Source organism: Cololabis saira, chromosome 21 (genome assembly GCF_033807715.1).
Source record: "Cololabis saira isolate AMF1-May2022 chromosome 21, fColSai1.1, whole genome shotgun sequence".
NCBI classification, from domain to species: Eukaryota; Metazoa; Chordata; class Actinopteri; order Beloniformes; family Belonidae; genus Cololabis; species Cololabis saira.
The window spans coordinates 28208610-28224006 of record NC_084607.1 but is presented as its reverse complement, the minus strand read 5'-3'; the positions used below and the strand labels follow the sequence as shown (position 1 = coordinate 28224006).

The following is a 15397-nucleotide window of genomic DNA, read 5'->3' as shown; positions in this document are numbered from 1 at the left end:
TGGCCGAAACCGAACAGGAAGTCAGCCATTTTGAATTAATTGTGTAATTTTGGCGCAATTTATGCCATTCCTTCGGCAGTTAATTCAGTCCGAACCGTAACGTGCACCCAGGTGTGTTATACACCAAAATGTGCGTCTCCATCGTGCGACTACACGCATTACTTTTCTCTTTCAAAAGTGTTACCGTGGCGACGCTAGACGTGAAAAAGCGCACCCACCCTTCATCTGATTGGTCCATATTTGATAGTTCTCCAAAAGTCACCAAATTTGGCATGCAAGCCAGGCCTGGCGATACATTTGATATTTCATGGTTTGCATTAATGGGCGTGGCCTAACGGCTCAACAGCGCCCCCTAGAATACTTTTCTCTGCCATAACTTTTGAATGGTTTCACATAGAGAGTCGTGGGTGGTGTCATGGGACTCTGTAATGAGTCCTTAAGCTTCGTTGGCCTTAATTAGCCCCGCCCCTTCTTCTGATTGGTTGTCCTTTTTTTATAATAAAATCGCCGCGAGCCGCCAGTCGCTCTCGCGCTGACTCCCGCTTCCTGATTCAAACGTCTGCCGGCCCCGCCCCCCGACCAATCAGTGGCGAGTAGGGTGATGACGGCCCCGCCCCCGACCAATCAGTGGCGAGTAGCGGATGACGGCCCCGCCCCCCGACCAATCAGTGGCGAGCAGGGTGATGACGGCCCCGCCCCCCGACCAATCAGCTCCCTGTAATGTGGTGACCTCAGAAATATTCCCGGCTCAGCCCGGTTACAACCTTGGCAGAATGGTTACAGAAAAAGTAATAATTAAAATAGTAGGGTTTTACTAATATTTATAACTTACAAATATTTTAAAAATTAGGAAAAAAAAGTTCCAGACATTTTATCGCTATGTTGGTCTGTCCTAAGCCAGTAGGTCAAATGAAAGGGATAGCTGAGACTTAGCTCAGCCAGATTATTGCGGTCTTTGCTGCCAGAGGTCGAGAGTTCAAGGCTGGCAATATGCCGAAATTTTTGTTTTACATTAAAATGTTCGTCTCTGTCCTGTGACGACGCACATTACTTTTCTCTTTCAAAAGTGTTACTGTGGCGACGCTAGACGCGAAAAAGCGCTCGTCCCCTTCATCTGATTGGTCCATATTTGATAGTTGTCCAAAAGTCACCAAATTTTGCATGCAAGCCAGGCCTGGCGATAGGCTACATTTGATATTTCATGGTTTGCATTAATGGGCGTGGCCTAACGGCTCAACAGCGCCCCCTAGAATACTTTTCTCTGCCATAACTTTTGAATGGTTTGACATAAAGAGTCGTGGGTGGTGTCATGGGACTCGGTTTTGAGTCCTTAACCTTCATTGGCCTGAATTAGCCCCGCCCCTTCTTCTGATTGGTTGTCCCGATTTTCTGCTATAACTTTTGAATGGTTTGACATAGAGAGTCGTGGGTGGTGTCATCAGACTCTGTATGGAGTCCTTGACCTTCATTGGCCTGAATTAGCCCCTCCCCTTCTTCTGATTGGTTGTTCCTTTTTTCTGCTATAACTTTTGAATGGTTTGACATAGAGAGTCGTGGGTGGTGTCATGGGACTCGGTATTGAGTCCTTAACCTTCATTGGCCTGAATTAGCCCCGCCTCTTCTTCTGATTGGTTGTCCCGATTTTCTGCTATAACTTTTGAATGGTTTGACATAGAGAGTCGTGGGTGGTGTCATCAGACTCTGTATGGAGTCCTTGACCTTCATTGGCCTGAATTAGCCCCTCCCCTCTTCTGATTGGTTGTTCCTTTTTTCTGCTATAACTTTTGAATGGTTTGACATAGAGAGTCGTGGGTGGTGTCATTTCTGATATGCTTATGGGGGGCGGTGGACGTGAGTGCGAGGGCCCGTTCATCGCTGCTTGCAGCTTTAATTAGGGCCCGAGCACCTTCAGTGCGAAGGCCCTATTGTATCTGTAGGAATTCTTCGCGTTATTATGGGCATGCCAAGTAGTGGCATGACCATATTGCAATCGTCCAGAATGGCCCAAAAGGCAATGTTGCTAGCGTTTCGCTAACATGCTAAAGTCGCAAAGGTCCCACTGCGCACCAGCGGGGGTAAAGCATGACCCCGCTCTGTTGTGGAAAAAAAAAATCTCCAAAAAATTAAACACGGCCGAGAAAACCTGAAAAATGAAGGCGTTAAATTAGTATCTAGAAAGGTTTCCCTTTTTTTATTATTTTTATTATTATTATTATTCCGCACTTTTTTTCGTCCGTTAATACGGCCCGAACCGCAACGTGCACCCATGCATGGCACACATCGTTGGATGCGTCTCCATCGTGATTCGATGGGTATTACTTTTCTCAGTAATAGGGGTTACCGTGGCAACGCTAGTTGCCAAAAAGCAAAAAAAAAGGCGAAAATTCCCGCGCTTATTGCTCGGCCGAACTTTATCGTAGAGACATCGTTCAAACTTTGAAACACTCGGCCCGATAGTCTTTAAAGGACCATACAACTACATCATTCTAGTTATTACGGTTTTTGCGATATTTAACTTTCAATTTAAAAAAAAAATCTCTTTTATTTTGGACGTTTGTTGCTAGGCAACGGTTTATCGTACAGACATCATTACAACATTGACAAACCCGGGACGCTTTGTACTGCAACATATTTTAGTCTCGTCAAGCTAGCTATTACGGTTTTTGAGATATTCCACGTTGCTCATTTTGACGCTAACGGAATTTTGGACGCTTGTTGCGCGGCAACGCAATATCGTAGAGACTTTGATTCAACGTTAAAATACTCAGCTTGATGTGGACTACAACATACTGAAGTCTCATTACGCTGTCGTTTACAGCTTTTGAGATATTGAAGACAAATTGTCCCATTCTATCCTATGGGGCTTGTTACTATGGCAACAAAAACCAATGCATTTGTATGGGGGACCATGTGAATTAACAATCAGTTAATGCTGCCCGAACCAGAACGTGCACCCATGCATGGCATACATCGTTGGATGCGTCTCCATCGTGCCTCGATGAGCATTACTTTTCTCAGTCAAAAGTGTTACCGTGGCAACGCTAGACGCCAAAAAGCAAAAAAAAAGGCGAAAATTCAGACGCTTATTGCTCGGTCGAACTTTATCGTAGATACATCGTTCAAACTTTCAAACACTCGGCCCGATTGGCACTAACGGACCCTACAAGCTCATTATGCCAATTATTAAAATTTTTGCGATATTGACCTTTCATTTTTCTTTTTTATTTCCATTTGACTTTGGACGCTTGTTGCTAGGCAACAGATTATCGTAGAGACATCGTACAAATGTCCCCTGACTCGGCACGCTGTGGACTTCAACATACTCAAATCTCATGAAGCTGGGATTTAAGGAAATTTTATGTCAAAATCCAGGCCAAATGGCCCCATTCATTCGGATGGGGTTTTGTACCATGGTGAAAAAAAAAACCTATCCGTTAACGTAGCCTGAACTGGAACGTGCACCCATGCACGGCATACATCGTTACATGCGTCTCCATCGTGCCTCGATGGGCATTACTATTCTCAGTCAAAAGCGTTACCATGGCAACGCTAGATGCCAAAAAGCGCGCCCCATTAATAACTATTGGGAGCACAGGAATGAATGAAATACAAGCGTAAAAACACCTCAAACTGACATAGAACCACCCCGAACACAACCACTACAGCCCCAAACCAAAGCAGCGAGAGGGGACGAATGGGCTGTAGGGCATGCCCATATCAAAATTTCCAGAAATTTTCTAGTTAGGGCCCGAGCACCTTCAGTGCGAAGGCCCTATTGTATCTGTAGGAATTTTTTTTTTTTCTTTTTCTTTTTCTTTTTCTTTTTCTTCTGACAAAAGGAAGGCCTTTTTGCCCCCCTAAACGTGCCCAAAAAGTCACCAAATTTTGCATGCAAGCCAGGCCTGGCGAAAAATTTGATATTTAATGGTTTACATTAATGGGCGTGGCCTAATGGCTCAACAGCGCCCCCTAGAAAACTTTGTGACTCAAGCCCCATAATACGGTTTGACATACATGCACGAAAATCGCTACACACCTGTATCAGTACACAACTTAAAGAAAAGTCTCTTGGCGACATGGCCGAAACCGAACAGGAAGTCAGCCATTTTGAATTAATTGTGTCACTTTGGCGCAATTTATGCCATTCCTTCGGCAGTTAATACGGCCCGAACCGTAACGTGCCCCCAAGTGTGTTATACATCAAAATGTGCGTCTCCATCCTCCGATACCACGCATTACTTTTCTCTTTCAAAAGCGTTACCGTGGCGACGCTAGACGGCAAAAAGCGCACCCACCCTTCATCTGATTGGTTCAGATAGAAAAAACTTTGCACCTCAAGCCCCACAATACGGTGTGACGTACATGAACGAAAATCGGTACACACCTGTATCATTTCGCAACTTAAAGAAAAGTCTCTTGGCGCCATGGCCGAAACCGAACAGGAAGTCGGCCATTTTAAACATTCTGAATTAATCGCGTAATTTTGGAGCAATATGAGCCATTCCTTCGAGAATTAATACGGCCCGAACCGTATCGTGAACCCAGGTGTGTTATACATCAAAATGTGCGTCTCCATCCTGCGACTACACACATTACTTTTCTCTTTCAAAAGTGTTACCGTGGCGACGCTAGACGGCAAAAAGCGCGCCCCCCTTCATCTGATTGGTCCATATTTGATAGTTCTCCAAAAGTCACCAAATTTTGCATGCAAGCCAGGCCTGGCGATAAGTTTGATATTTCATGGTTTGCATTAATGGGCGTGGCCTAACGGCTCAACAGCGCCCCCTAGAATACTTTTCTCTGCCATAACATTTGAATGGTTTGACATAGAGAGTCGTGGGTGGTGTCATGGGACTCGGTATAGAGTCCATGACCATAATTGGTGAAAATTAGCCCCACCCCTTCTTCTGATTGGTTGTCCCTATTTCCTGCTATAACATTTGAATGTTTTGACATAGGAAGTCGTGGGTGGTGTCATGGGACTCTGTAATGAGTTCTTAAGCTTCGTTGGCCTTAATTAGCCCCGCCCCTTATTCTGATTGGTTGTCCCGATTTTCTGCTATAACTTTGGAATGGTTTGACATAGAGAGTCGTGGGTGGTGTCATCAGATTCTGTATGGAGTCCTTGACCTTCATTGGCCTGAATTAGCCCCACCCCTTCTTCTGATTGGCTGTCCCTTTTTTCTGCTATAACTTTTCAATGGTTTGACTTAGGAAGTCGTGGGTGGTGTCATTTCTGATATGCTTTTGGGGGGCGGTGGCCGTGAGTGCGAGGGCCCGTTCATCGCTGCTTGCAGCTTTAATTATTATTATTATTATTTTTCTGACGAAAGGAGGGCCTTTTTGCCCCCCTAAACGTGCCCAAAAAGTCACCAAATTTTGCACGCAAACCAGGCCTGGCGAAAAATTTGATATTTTATGGTTTGCATTATTGGGCGTGGCAAAATGGCTCAACAGCGCCCCCCGGAAAACTTTGTGCCTCAAGCCCCACGATACGGTTTGACGTACATGCACGAAAATCAGTACACACCTGTATCATGGCACAACTTAAAGAAAAGTCTCTTGGAGTCATGCCCGAAACCGAACAGGATGTCGGCCATTTTGAATTAATCGTGTCATTTTGGCGAAATTCATGCCATTCCTTCGGCAGTTAATACGGCCCGAACCGTAACGAGCACCCAGGTGTGTTATACATCAAAATGTGCGTCTCCATCCTCCGACACCACGCATTACTTTTCTCTTTCAAAAGCGTTACCGTGACGACGCTAGACGCCAAAAAGCGCGCCCACCCTTCATCTGATTGGTTCAGGCAGAAAAACCTTTGTGCCTCAAGCCCCACAATGCGGTGTGACGTACATGAACGAAAATCGGTACACACCTTTATCATGTCGCAACTTAAAGAAAAGTCTCTTGGTGCCATGGCCAAAACCGAACAGGAAGTCGGCCATTTTGAACATTCTGAATTAATCACGTAATTTTGGAGCAATACATGCCATTCCTTCGAGAATTAATACGGCCCGAACCGTAACGTGCACCCAGGTGTGTTATACATCAAAATATGCGTCTCCATCCTGCGACTTCACGCGTTACTTTTCTCTTTCAAAAGTGTTACCGTGGCGACGCTAGACGCCAACAAGCGCACCCCCCCTTCATCTGATTGGTCCATATTTGATAGTTCCCCAAAAGGCACCAAATTTGGCACGCAAGCCAGGCCTGGCGATAAATTTGATATTTCATGGTTTGCATTAATGGGCGTGGCAAAATGGCTCAAGAGCGCCCCCCGGAAAACTTTGTGCCTCAAGCCCCACAATACGGTTTGATGTACATGCACGAAAATCAGTACACACCTGTATCATGGCGCAACTTAAAGAAAAGTCTCTTGGAGCCATGGCCGAAACCGAACAGGAAGTCGGCCATTTTGAAATCTGATTGGTCCATATTTAATAGTTCTCCAAAAGTCACCAAATTTTGCATGCAAGACAGACTTGGCGATAAATGTGATATTTCATGGTTTGCATTAATGGGCGTGGCCTAACGGCTCAACAGCGCCCCCTAGAATACTTTTCTCTGCCATAACTTTTGAATGGTTTGACATAGGAAGTTGTGGGTGGTGTCATGGGACTCTGTAATGAGTCCTTAAGCTTCGTTGGCCTTAATTAGCCCCGCCCCTTCTTCTGATTGGTTGTCCATATTTTCTGACTATAACTTTTGAATGGTTTGACATATTTGAAATATGTTGGTAATGTGTCAGCCAACCACAAAAATCTCTGGAATTTTGGTGGAATCATTTATTTTTTGTCCTTGCCCGGTGCAAATGACATAAATAAAGTGCGTGGTTTGGTTGTGAAAAAATAAAAGTAATGTTACGTGAACAATAAATCAAACGCTCCCTTCCATGCAGTGTGTGTGTCTAGGAAGTAAAGACTGGAACATGCTATTCACAAAAGAACAAATAGTGGGGTTTTACTAATATTTATATCTTACAAATATTTTAAAAATTACGAAAAAACAATTCGGGACTCATATTACATCGCTATATTGGTATCTCCTAAGTCAGTCAGTCAGTAAATGGCCAAGTTGATTCGTGGCTCAGCGGTAATGTCACCGTCTTTCGTGTGGGAGATCGTTGGATCGATCCCAGCTCAATGCAAAAATTATTGTCAGCAATTTGTGTGTTTTTTTTTTTACATCAACATGTGCGTCTCCTTCCTGCGACGACGCGCATTACTTTTCTCATTCAAAAGCGTTAACGTGGCAACACTCGACGCCAAAAAGTGCGCCCCCTTCATCTGATTGGTCCATATTTGATAGTTCTCCAAAAGTCACCAAATTTTGCACCAAGCCAGGCCTGGGGATAAATTTGATATTTCATGGTTTGCATGAATGGGCGTGGCCTAATGGCTCAACAGCGCCCCCTAGAATACTTTTTTCTGCTATAACTTTTGAATGGTTTGACATAGAGAGTCGTGGGTGGTGTCATCGGACTCGGTATTGAGTCCTTGACCATAATTGGTGCAAATTAGCCCCGCCCCTTCTTCTGATTGGTTGTCCCGATTTTCTGCTATAACTTTGGAATGGTTTGACATAGAGAGTCGTGGGTGGTGTCATCAGATTCTGTATGGAGTCCTTGACCTTCATTGGCCTGAATTAGCCCCGCCCCTTCTTCTGATTGGTTGTCCCGATTTTCTGCTATAACTTTTGAATGGTTTGACATAGGAAGTCGTGGGTGGTGTCGTTTCTGATATGCTTATGGGGGGCGCTGGCCGTGAGTGCGAGGGCCCGTTCATCGCTGCTTGCAGCTTTAATTATTATTATTATTATTTTTCTGACGAAAGGAGGGCCTTTTTGCCCCCCTAAACGTGCCCAAAAAGTCACCAAATTTTGCACGCAAACCAGGCCTGGCGAAAAATTTGATATTTTATGGTTTGCATTAATGGGCGTGGCAAAATGGCTCAATAGCGCTCCCCGGAAAACTTTGTGCCTCAAGCCCCACGATACGGTTTGACGTACATGCACGAAAATCAGTACACACCTGTATCATGGCACAACTTAAACAAAAGTCTCTTGGAGTCATGCCCGAAACCGAACAGGATGTCGGCCATTTTGAATTAATCGTGTCATTTTGGCGAAATTCATGCCATTCCTTCGGCAGTTAATACGGCCCGAACCGTAACGTGCACCCAGGTGTGTTATACATCAAAATGTGCGTCTCCATCCTCCGACACCACGCATTACTTTTCTCTTTCAAAAGCGTTACCGTGGCGACGCTAGACGCCAAAAAGCGCGCCCACCCTTCATCTGATTGGTTCAGGCAGAAAAAACTTTGCGCCTCAAGCCCCATAATACGGTTTGACGTACATGAACGAAAATCGGTACACTCCTGTATCATGTCGCAGCTTAAAGAAAAGTCTCTTGGTGCCATGGCCGAAACCGAACAGGAAGTCGGCCATTTTGAACATTCTGAATTAATCACGTAATTTTGGAGCAATACATGCCATTCCTTCGAGAATTAATACGGCCCGAACCGTAACGTGCACCCAGATGTGTTATACATCAAAATGTGCGTCTCCATCCTGCGACTACGCGCATTACTTTTCTCTTTCAAAAGTGTTACCGTGGCGACGCTAGACGCCAACAAACGCACCCCCCCTTCATCTGATTTGTCCATATTTGATAGTTCCCCAAAAGGCACCAAATTTTGCATGCAAGCCAGGCCTGGTGATAAATTTGATATTTCATGGTTTGCATTAATGGGCGTGGCCTAACGGCTCAACAGCGCCCCCTAGAAAACTTTTCTCTGCCATAACTTTTGAATGGTTTGACATAAAGAGTCGTGGGTGGTGTCATGGGACTCGGTATTGAGTCCTTGACCATAATTGGCCTTAATTAGCCCCGCCCCTTCTTCTGATTGGTTGTCCCTATTTTCTGCTATAACTTTTGAATGGTTTGACATAGAGAGTCGTGGGTGATGTCATCAGAATCTGTATGGAGTCCTTGAACTTCATTGGCCTGAATTAGCCCCGCCCCTTCTTCTGATTGGTTGTCCCTTTTTTCTGCTATAACTTTTGAATGGTTTGACATAGGAAGTCGTGGGTGGTGTCATGGGACTCTGTAATGAGTCCTTAAGCTTCGTTGGTCTTAATTAGCCCCGCCCCTTTTTCTGATTGGTTGTCCCGATTTTCTGCTATAACTTTTGAATGGTTTGACATAGGAAGTCGTGGGTGGTGTCATTTCTGATATGCTTATGGGGGGCGGTGGCCGTGAGTGCGAGGGCCCGTTCATCGCTGCTTGCAGCTTTAATTAAACATTGTTGTTGCAACTGGTTACCATGTTCTTTCAAAATGTTTATTTCCTGCTAGATCAAACATGTACTGTAACTTTTAAAATGTCAACACAATTATGAACCTTTGATATCACCGAGAATCATTCTTAAAATAATGCAAACTGTGGTTCAGCACAGATACATACATTATTTCCCCTGTAAATGAGATGTTAAAACTGTATTTAAAAAAGAGCAGCAATTGGTCTTCAACTTTTCTTTTATATTATAAGATTTCTGGATTGGTTTTGGATCACTATGTTCATGAAATATTGGCAAAAAGTTATTTTTGACTGAAATGTTTAAATACCTTACGATGAATTAATGTAAAAGTTATGAAAACGTATTGATCTTACCAGTGTGTCAAAGTTCTGCAACACAGCAAACTTTATTTAGCGTTATATTTATTATTAAACTGAATGCAAAAAAAACATTTTAAACAATCCTGTCTAAATATCCATTGATAAACAACGTGATCAATTCTAATAATAAATTAAACCCTTTTGTCCAGATTTTACCAAACTACTACTATACGTAGTTTAATAAACCCCCCTCAGGAGGGTTCGTCAAACAGGTAAGGCAGATACAACTCCGGTTTCTTTTAAATGTTTATTGCCACACAAACACACAATAACGTTCACACATTCCCATTATTAGTTAGGTTGTAAACCGGCAAAACAACCCAAAACAAAACTCGGAATTAACCACCAAAATTATACAATTCTTCATGTGACATTTTCTTGACTGGAAACACAAGCGACGCTAGTTTATATTGCTCACCAACAAGCCTGACAATTATGGACAATGAAAACGAAAATTAAAACTTTTGAACCCCTAAGGCCTCTGCGCTCTGTTGAACTGCGCATGCTCCACATTCAGAATGGAGATCAGAGCTGATCACAGTAAACAAGAGAACAATCGTACCATCTCTCACTTATATAAAGCAATAATTTCACTGGAAAGCTCTACACATTTAAATCCAGACTTAACAACATATTGCATCAGAATGAATACAAAATGAAGACAATATTTTGAATCACTCATCGTTGAGGATAACTTAAAATACAGAGCAACCTCAGAGCAGAATGAAGACAACAAAGCAGAAGAGTCTGAGATCACGTCTGGTCCATGTGACACAAAGGAGAACGGTAACACTGGAGCATCGCCTTCCAGGGTGGAGGGGGTTCTGTTTTTCAGTTTGTATTATTTTTAAGTACGGTATGTAAAGCACTTTATGCTACATTTTAATGTATGAAAAGTGCTTTAGAAATAAAGATTTATTAACTGTCCAGATTAGTGGCACTAAGATTCAAATCATTTTCAAGAGACCTGAGCATCTTTGGCTGAGCGTCACCTGACTTGTGTCAAACAGTGATCACAGGGGTATTCCAGGAAGCAGGTTTAGTGAAAATCCTGAGTTTGTTAAGCCTGAGATGAGGGAAATCCAGAGTTTTCAGTTCCAGAAAGCGAGTTAACTCAAACTTTGAGTCAGTTACTACGGCAACTGAGCCTCTGAACCTAACCTGCTCGCTAGCAGGTTTACTTCAATAAAGCCTGAGTTTCTCTCTGTTTCCTGCCTCAGTGGCGTCAATTCAGCCAATGGGGCAAGCGGCAGAGAGAGCAGAAAAAGCGTATCTAACAAACGCAACGTATTTTATTCACTATGTCAGTGCAACAATATCACAGGGACATCCGAGTTTAACTTCAGACAGTTAAAGTCCAAATGCAAAAAGGAGAGGGAGGGAGCAGGGGGGGTATAAGTGTTGGGAAAGATAATACCTAGTGAAATCCATCATGTTTTTCTGATATGCATTTGTAGTTATTTTATATGTATTAAATAATAGAATAAATCAATACAAATAGACACAGAGTAATTCCATAAGTGCATAAAAAAGAAATAAAATAAAAAAAATTTCCCCTGAAGCCGAGGTGTGGCGGCTGCCCCTGATCTAAATGACAATGGCCGGGTTTCCCAGATCAGTTAAGTAGTTCTTAACAGCGAAAGACTTCTTTCAAACCTTCTTAAGGAGCCTGTGAAAGAAAATCGCGTTTCCCAGAGTCGCTCTTAGCTTAAGTATCTCTTTCATTAAGAAGGAAATGAAAGATGCTGCTGACCCAGTCTTTACAACCATCTTAGTGAACAAAGACTCACAGATCCAGCCGCGTCAGGCAAATCAATATCACACCAAGCAATGAGATATTAAAACAATGCACCCCGCACAAATTTTGATTTATTTTATACTTTAGATTTATATTGTTTAGCATTCATTGGTGACAGCAAAGGGGAAAAATAAGGAATAACAAGTGTGTTCCTGTATATGTTTTATGCATTACGCAAAAATAAAAGGATCATCATTTACCATAATTTGTCTGCACACATCCCACATCTGCGTGCATATATGAGATAAAGTACCACACTCAAAAATGCTTCAGGGCTTCATCGGGGGAGCTGCGCCTGTCACCTGCCAAGAGTTGTGGTGTCATCGTAGTCACTCACCGCCATGCTCCACATGACTGTGCGCGCCGGACCAGATGAGCCGCCTCCCTTGGATGAGGACGCGGATTCTGAAGACGACGATGCCCCACCTCCGGTCCCCGGACCTCCGGCCCCCGGACCTCCCCGGACCTCCAGTCCCAGGACCTCAGAACGATGCCCGAGCAGCACTCCACCAAGCCGGTGTGTCCAGAGAAGACGGGAGCTCATCGACCTGTTTTTCTGATTTCACTTCCCTTTCACCAGTCACCAAGCAGTCACCTGAGCACCAACCAACTCCCCTAATCCCCAAACATTAAGAAAAAAAACAGCAATAAACCCACTATCACCACACCACCCATAACTGTCTAAAAACTACTAAACTCCGCCACTAACTTTCAAGAATACTTTATTGCTGCAATGTTTCAGTGCTTTTTCAGTGCTTTGAAGGTGTAGCATTGAACATTAAAGCAAAGTATTCTTGAAAGTGTTCGGGAGTTTACATGTGGTTTTGGCTGGAAGAGGTGCCTGTGTCATGCGTAAAGCGTACATTACGCACACACATGGCCCGAGTACTCTTGGAGTAAATCAATAAAATGGTCAATTCACAGGGACCCTCTGTGTAATTTTGAAACCCCTATGAATCACACAACACAAGAATGAAAAGAGAACCAAGTTTAATTCAACCATGAATATAAACACATGTCAGGAAATGAATCAATATCATGATTCGTCGCCCTCTTCCATACGCCGCAGCACTCCGAGCTTCTCCCTCTCCAGCTCCACCAGCGTCTCGCTGCAGGTGCAGGTGCTGATAGCAGGGCGCTGTGTGCGGCCACCCCGCATGCGGACGCCGGTTCTTACTGGTGCAGGTTGGAGCTCGGGGACAGGCGGGAGTGGGTGTAGGGTGACGTATTCCTCGGACTCACTTGGATCCGGGGGCGGGGAGGTTGGTGGTGCTGGTCTGACCCCGCTCCCAGATGGCTCATCCACCGGTTCCGACAGCCCCTCGTTCCCCTCTACCCCGCCCTCAATGCCCTCAGATGCCGTCTTGCCAATTATGGCCGTCACCTTCTCTTCATCTGGCGTGAGCTCCGTGTTGGCAGGTGAGCCACCAGCTGCGCGTCTCCACACACCCGCCGCGTGTCTCCAAACATCTGCAAATTCAACGTTGATGAATGCAATATTCTGTTTAATAGTGAAAAAGGCAGCTAAATAAACTTCAGAATATTTTTTTGAGGTGAAGGATTCTGTTTTACTAGTCACGAGAATACAATGTGGTCCTATATGCTGTTCGTTAAGATAATTTGTCCTAATTCGTCCATCTTTCACATTTAATAACAAAATAATACATTTCCTCATTATTCTCTTACCAAGATAATTCTTATTTAGTTGCCGTCTTGTTTTCACCATGAAAAAGGGTCATTGAAGTATATTTATCATCTTAGTTTTTCATTATAACACACATAACGCACAGGCAGCAGGGAATTAGTGCGTTAGGTAGCAGTGCTGCGTGTGAAAATGCGCTGATTTGTCTGGCATCGATTGATTTGGTTTCAGAACCGGACAGCTCCTTCAAAGAGCTTCTGAAAGAGCGAAACTAAAGAACGGTGTTAAGAAGTCATCTGGGAAACACCCGTATCTTAGGGTTCCCTCTTACCTGAAACCTTCTTTGAACCTCTCTTAAATCCTTAAGAGAGGTTGGATCTGGGAAACCCGGCCAATAACATTTCATTCAATACCATTCCACCACTGCTTTCATCTGTAATACTATAAGACAGTGTGCTTTCTCAATCCTGTTCCTCATGGCCCCAGTCCTGCATGTTTTAGATGTTACCCTGCTTCAGCGCACCGTGATACAAGTACCTGTGTCATCAACAGAACTGTGCAGACCTTGGTGACAAGCTAATGAGGACCTTTAATTAGAATCAGCTGTGTTAGTGCAGGGAAACATCTAAAACATGCAGGACGGGGGCCCACGAGGACCCGGATTGAGAAACACTTAAATGTTAAATGAATACTGCATTCAAACTTACACATTGACTGCAGCAACTTTCCCCCACTCCATTTCTCTCCTCGTGTTTCGTGTTTTTTTTCTGAAATTTGCTCTCATACTCGCCATACGCACGTATTAACACTTCTAACTCCAGTGGCGTGAAGTATGTGGATCTTCAGAAGAACAACATCTGAATCCTTGTATCAGGGCTCTACTGATGATGGCTTTTTAACTCGAGCTTAACAAACTCAGAGTTGATTGAACTAACTCAAATCCGCTGTTCTGGAACCGAAAACTCCGACTTTCCTTTCTCAGGATAAGTTAACTCGGAGTTCAGGTTTAAACTCGGAATTTGTTGAACCTGCTTCCTGGAATACCCCTCAGGTGATGAGTCGTCATGAGACCTGGGCAGATATACTGAAGAGGGATGACGTTGATGTTATGAGAAAGAACAAAAGAAGATAAGATGTATTTGGGATGCTTTGTTGTATCAAATTGTCATGTATTAAACTGTTCAATCCTCTTTTTTCTCAGATCATCCTGCAGATGGAAAGATGGAGGCTGCAGCTGAAACCAAGATAAGAGTAAGTTTTCCAGTCATCTTTGTATTTATTTATTGAGGCAAATGTAGGAATGTGGAAAACTATAGCGAGGCCAACCAAACACTGGAAAAAATGTGTAACATAAAAAAGCTAAGAAAGATCTCCACACATGTGAACACACACACACACACACACACACACACACACACACACACACACACACACACACACACACACATAAATATGTGTGTGTGTGTGTAGTGTGGGGGAAAAAAAGGAGCAAAGGTAGAAAAAAGTTAGAAGATGCTGTCTCTGTATAAGATTAAGTAGATTAAAGTTTCTGTCGACCGTTTACAGTTTTGGAAAACACGTTGAAAGGAATTGAATGGTCGGTCCGATGTGTTCGTTGCTGTTTTTTTTTCTTTAGCCCGATTATTATGAACCATATTTAAATCCCAACCTCTAGTTGTTCATTTGAGAAATTATTTTGTTAGATTACAGTATTACATAAAAAATATGCTGGCAACATTTAAGGAAAGTAAAATTGACCTTTGTATACTGTAAATTAAAGTAAAATCTCTAAAAATTCTTACTGTGATCAGCTGAAGGAACGTGGTGATGCTGAACACTCGGAGAAGAAGTCTGAGATCAAGTCTGGTCCGTGGGAAACAAAGGAGAAAGGTAACACTGCAAACATCCAATAACATTATTACTATAAGATTAAGAAAATGTAAAATAATGTTCATTTTCAACAGAACTGTATAATAACACTGAGGGTATTATGTAGTGACCATTGTATGTTGATGATGTGATCAACATTTAGCTTTTTAAGACTTAAAAATGTCATTTGGTATTGTTCTCTATACGGTGAATAACAGAACAAAATTATATTTCCAGAGGCTCCAGAACAATGAAAAAGTAGAGAAATATAAGTCAAATGAAATGAAATAAAAACTACTCACTCACTCACTCATCTTCTCCCGCTTTATCCGTTACCGGGTCGCGGGGGCAGCAGCCTCAGCAGGGATGCCCAGACTTCCCTCACCCCAGACACTTCCTCCAGCTCC

At 43.3% G+C, this 15397-nt stretch overlaps 1 protein-coding gene across 1 annotated transcript in view; it reads left to right on the top strand.

Moving 5' to 3' along the window:
• LOC133421389 (interferon-induced very large GTPase 1-like) overlaps window positions 1-15397 on the top strand; it is a 62172-nt gene that overhangs the window by 38559 nt on the left and 8216 nt on the right. The window contains exons 7-8 of the mRNA XM_061710955.1: window positions 14323-14372; window positions 14933-15011. Of these exons, the coding sequence (XP_061566939.1) occupies window positions 14323-14372; window positions 14933-15011 (129 nt within the window). The remainder of the gene's footprint in view (window positions 1-14322; window positions 14373-14932; window positions 15012-15397) is intronic.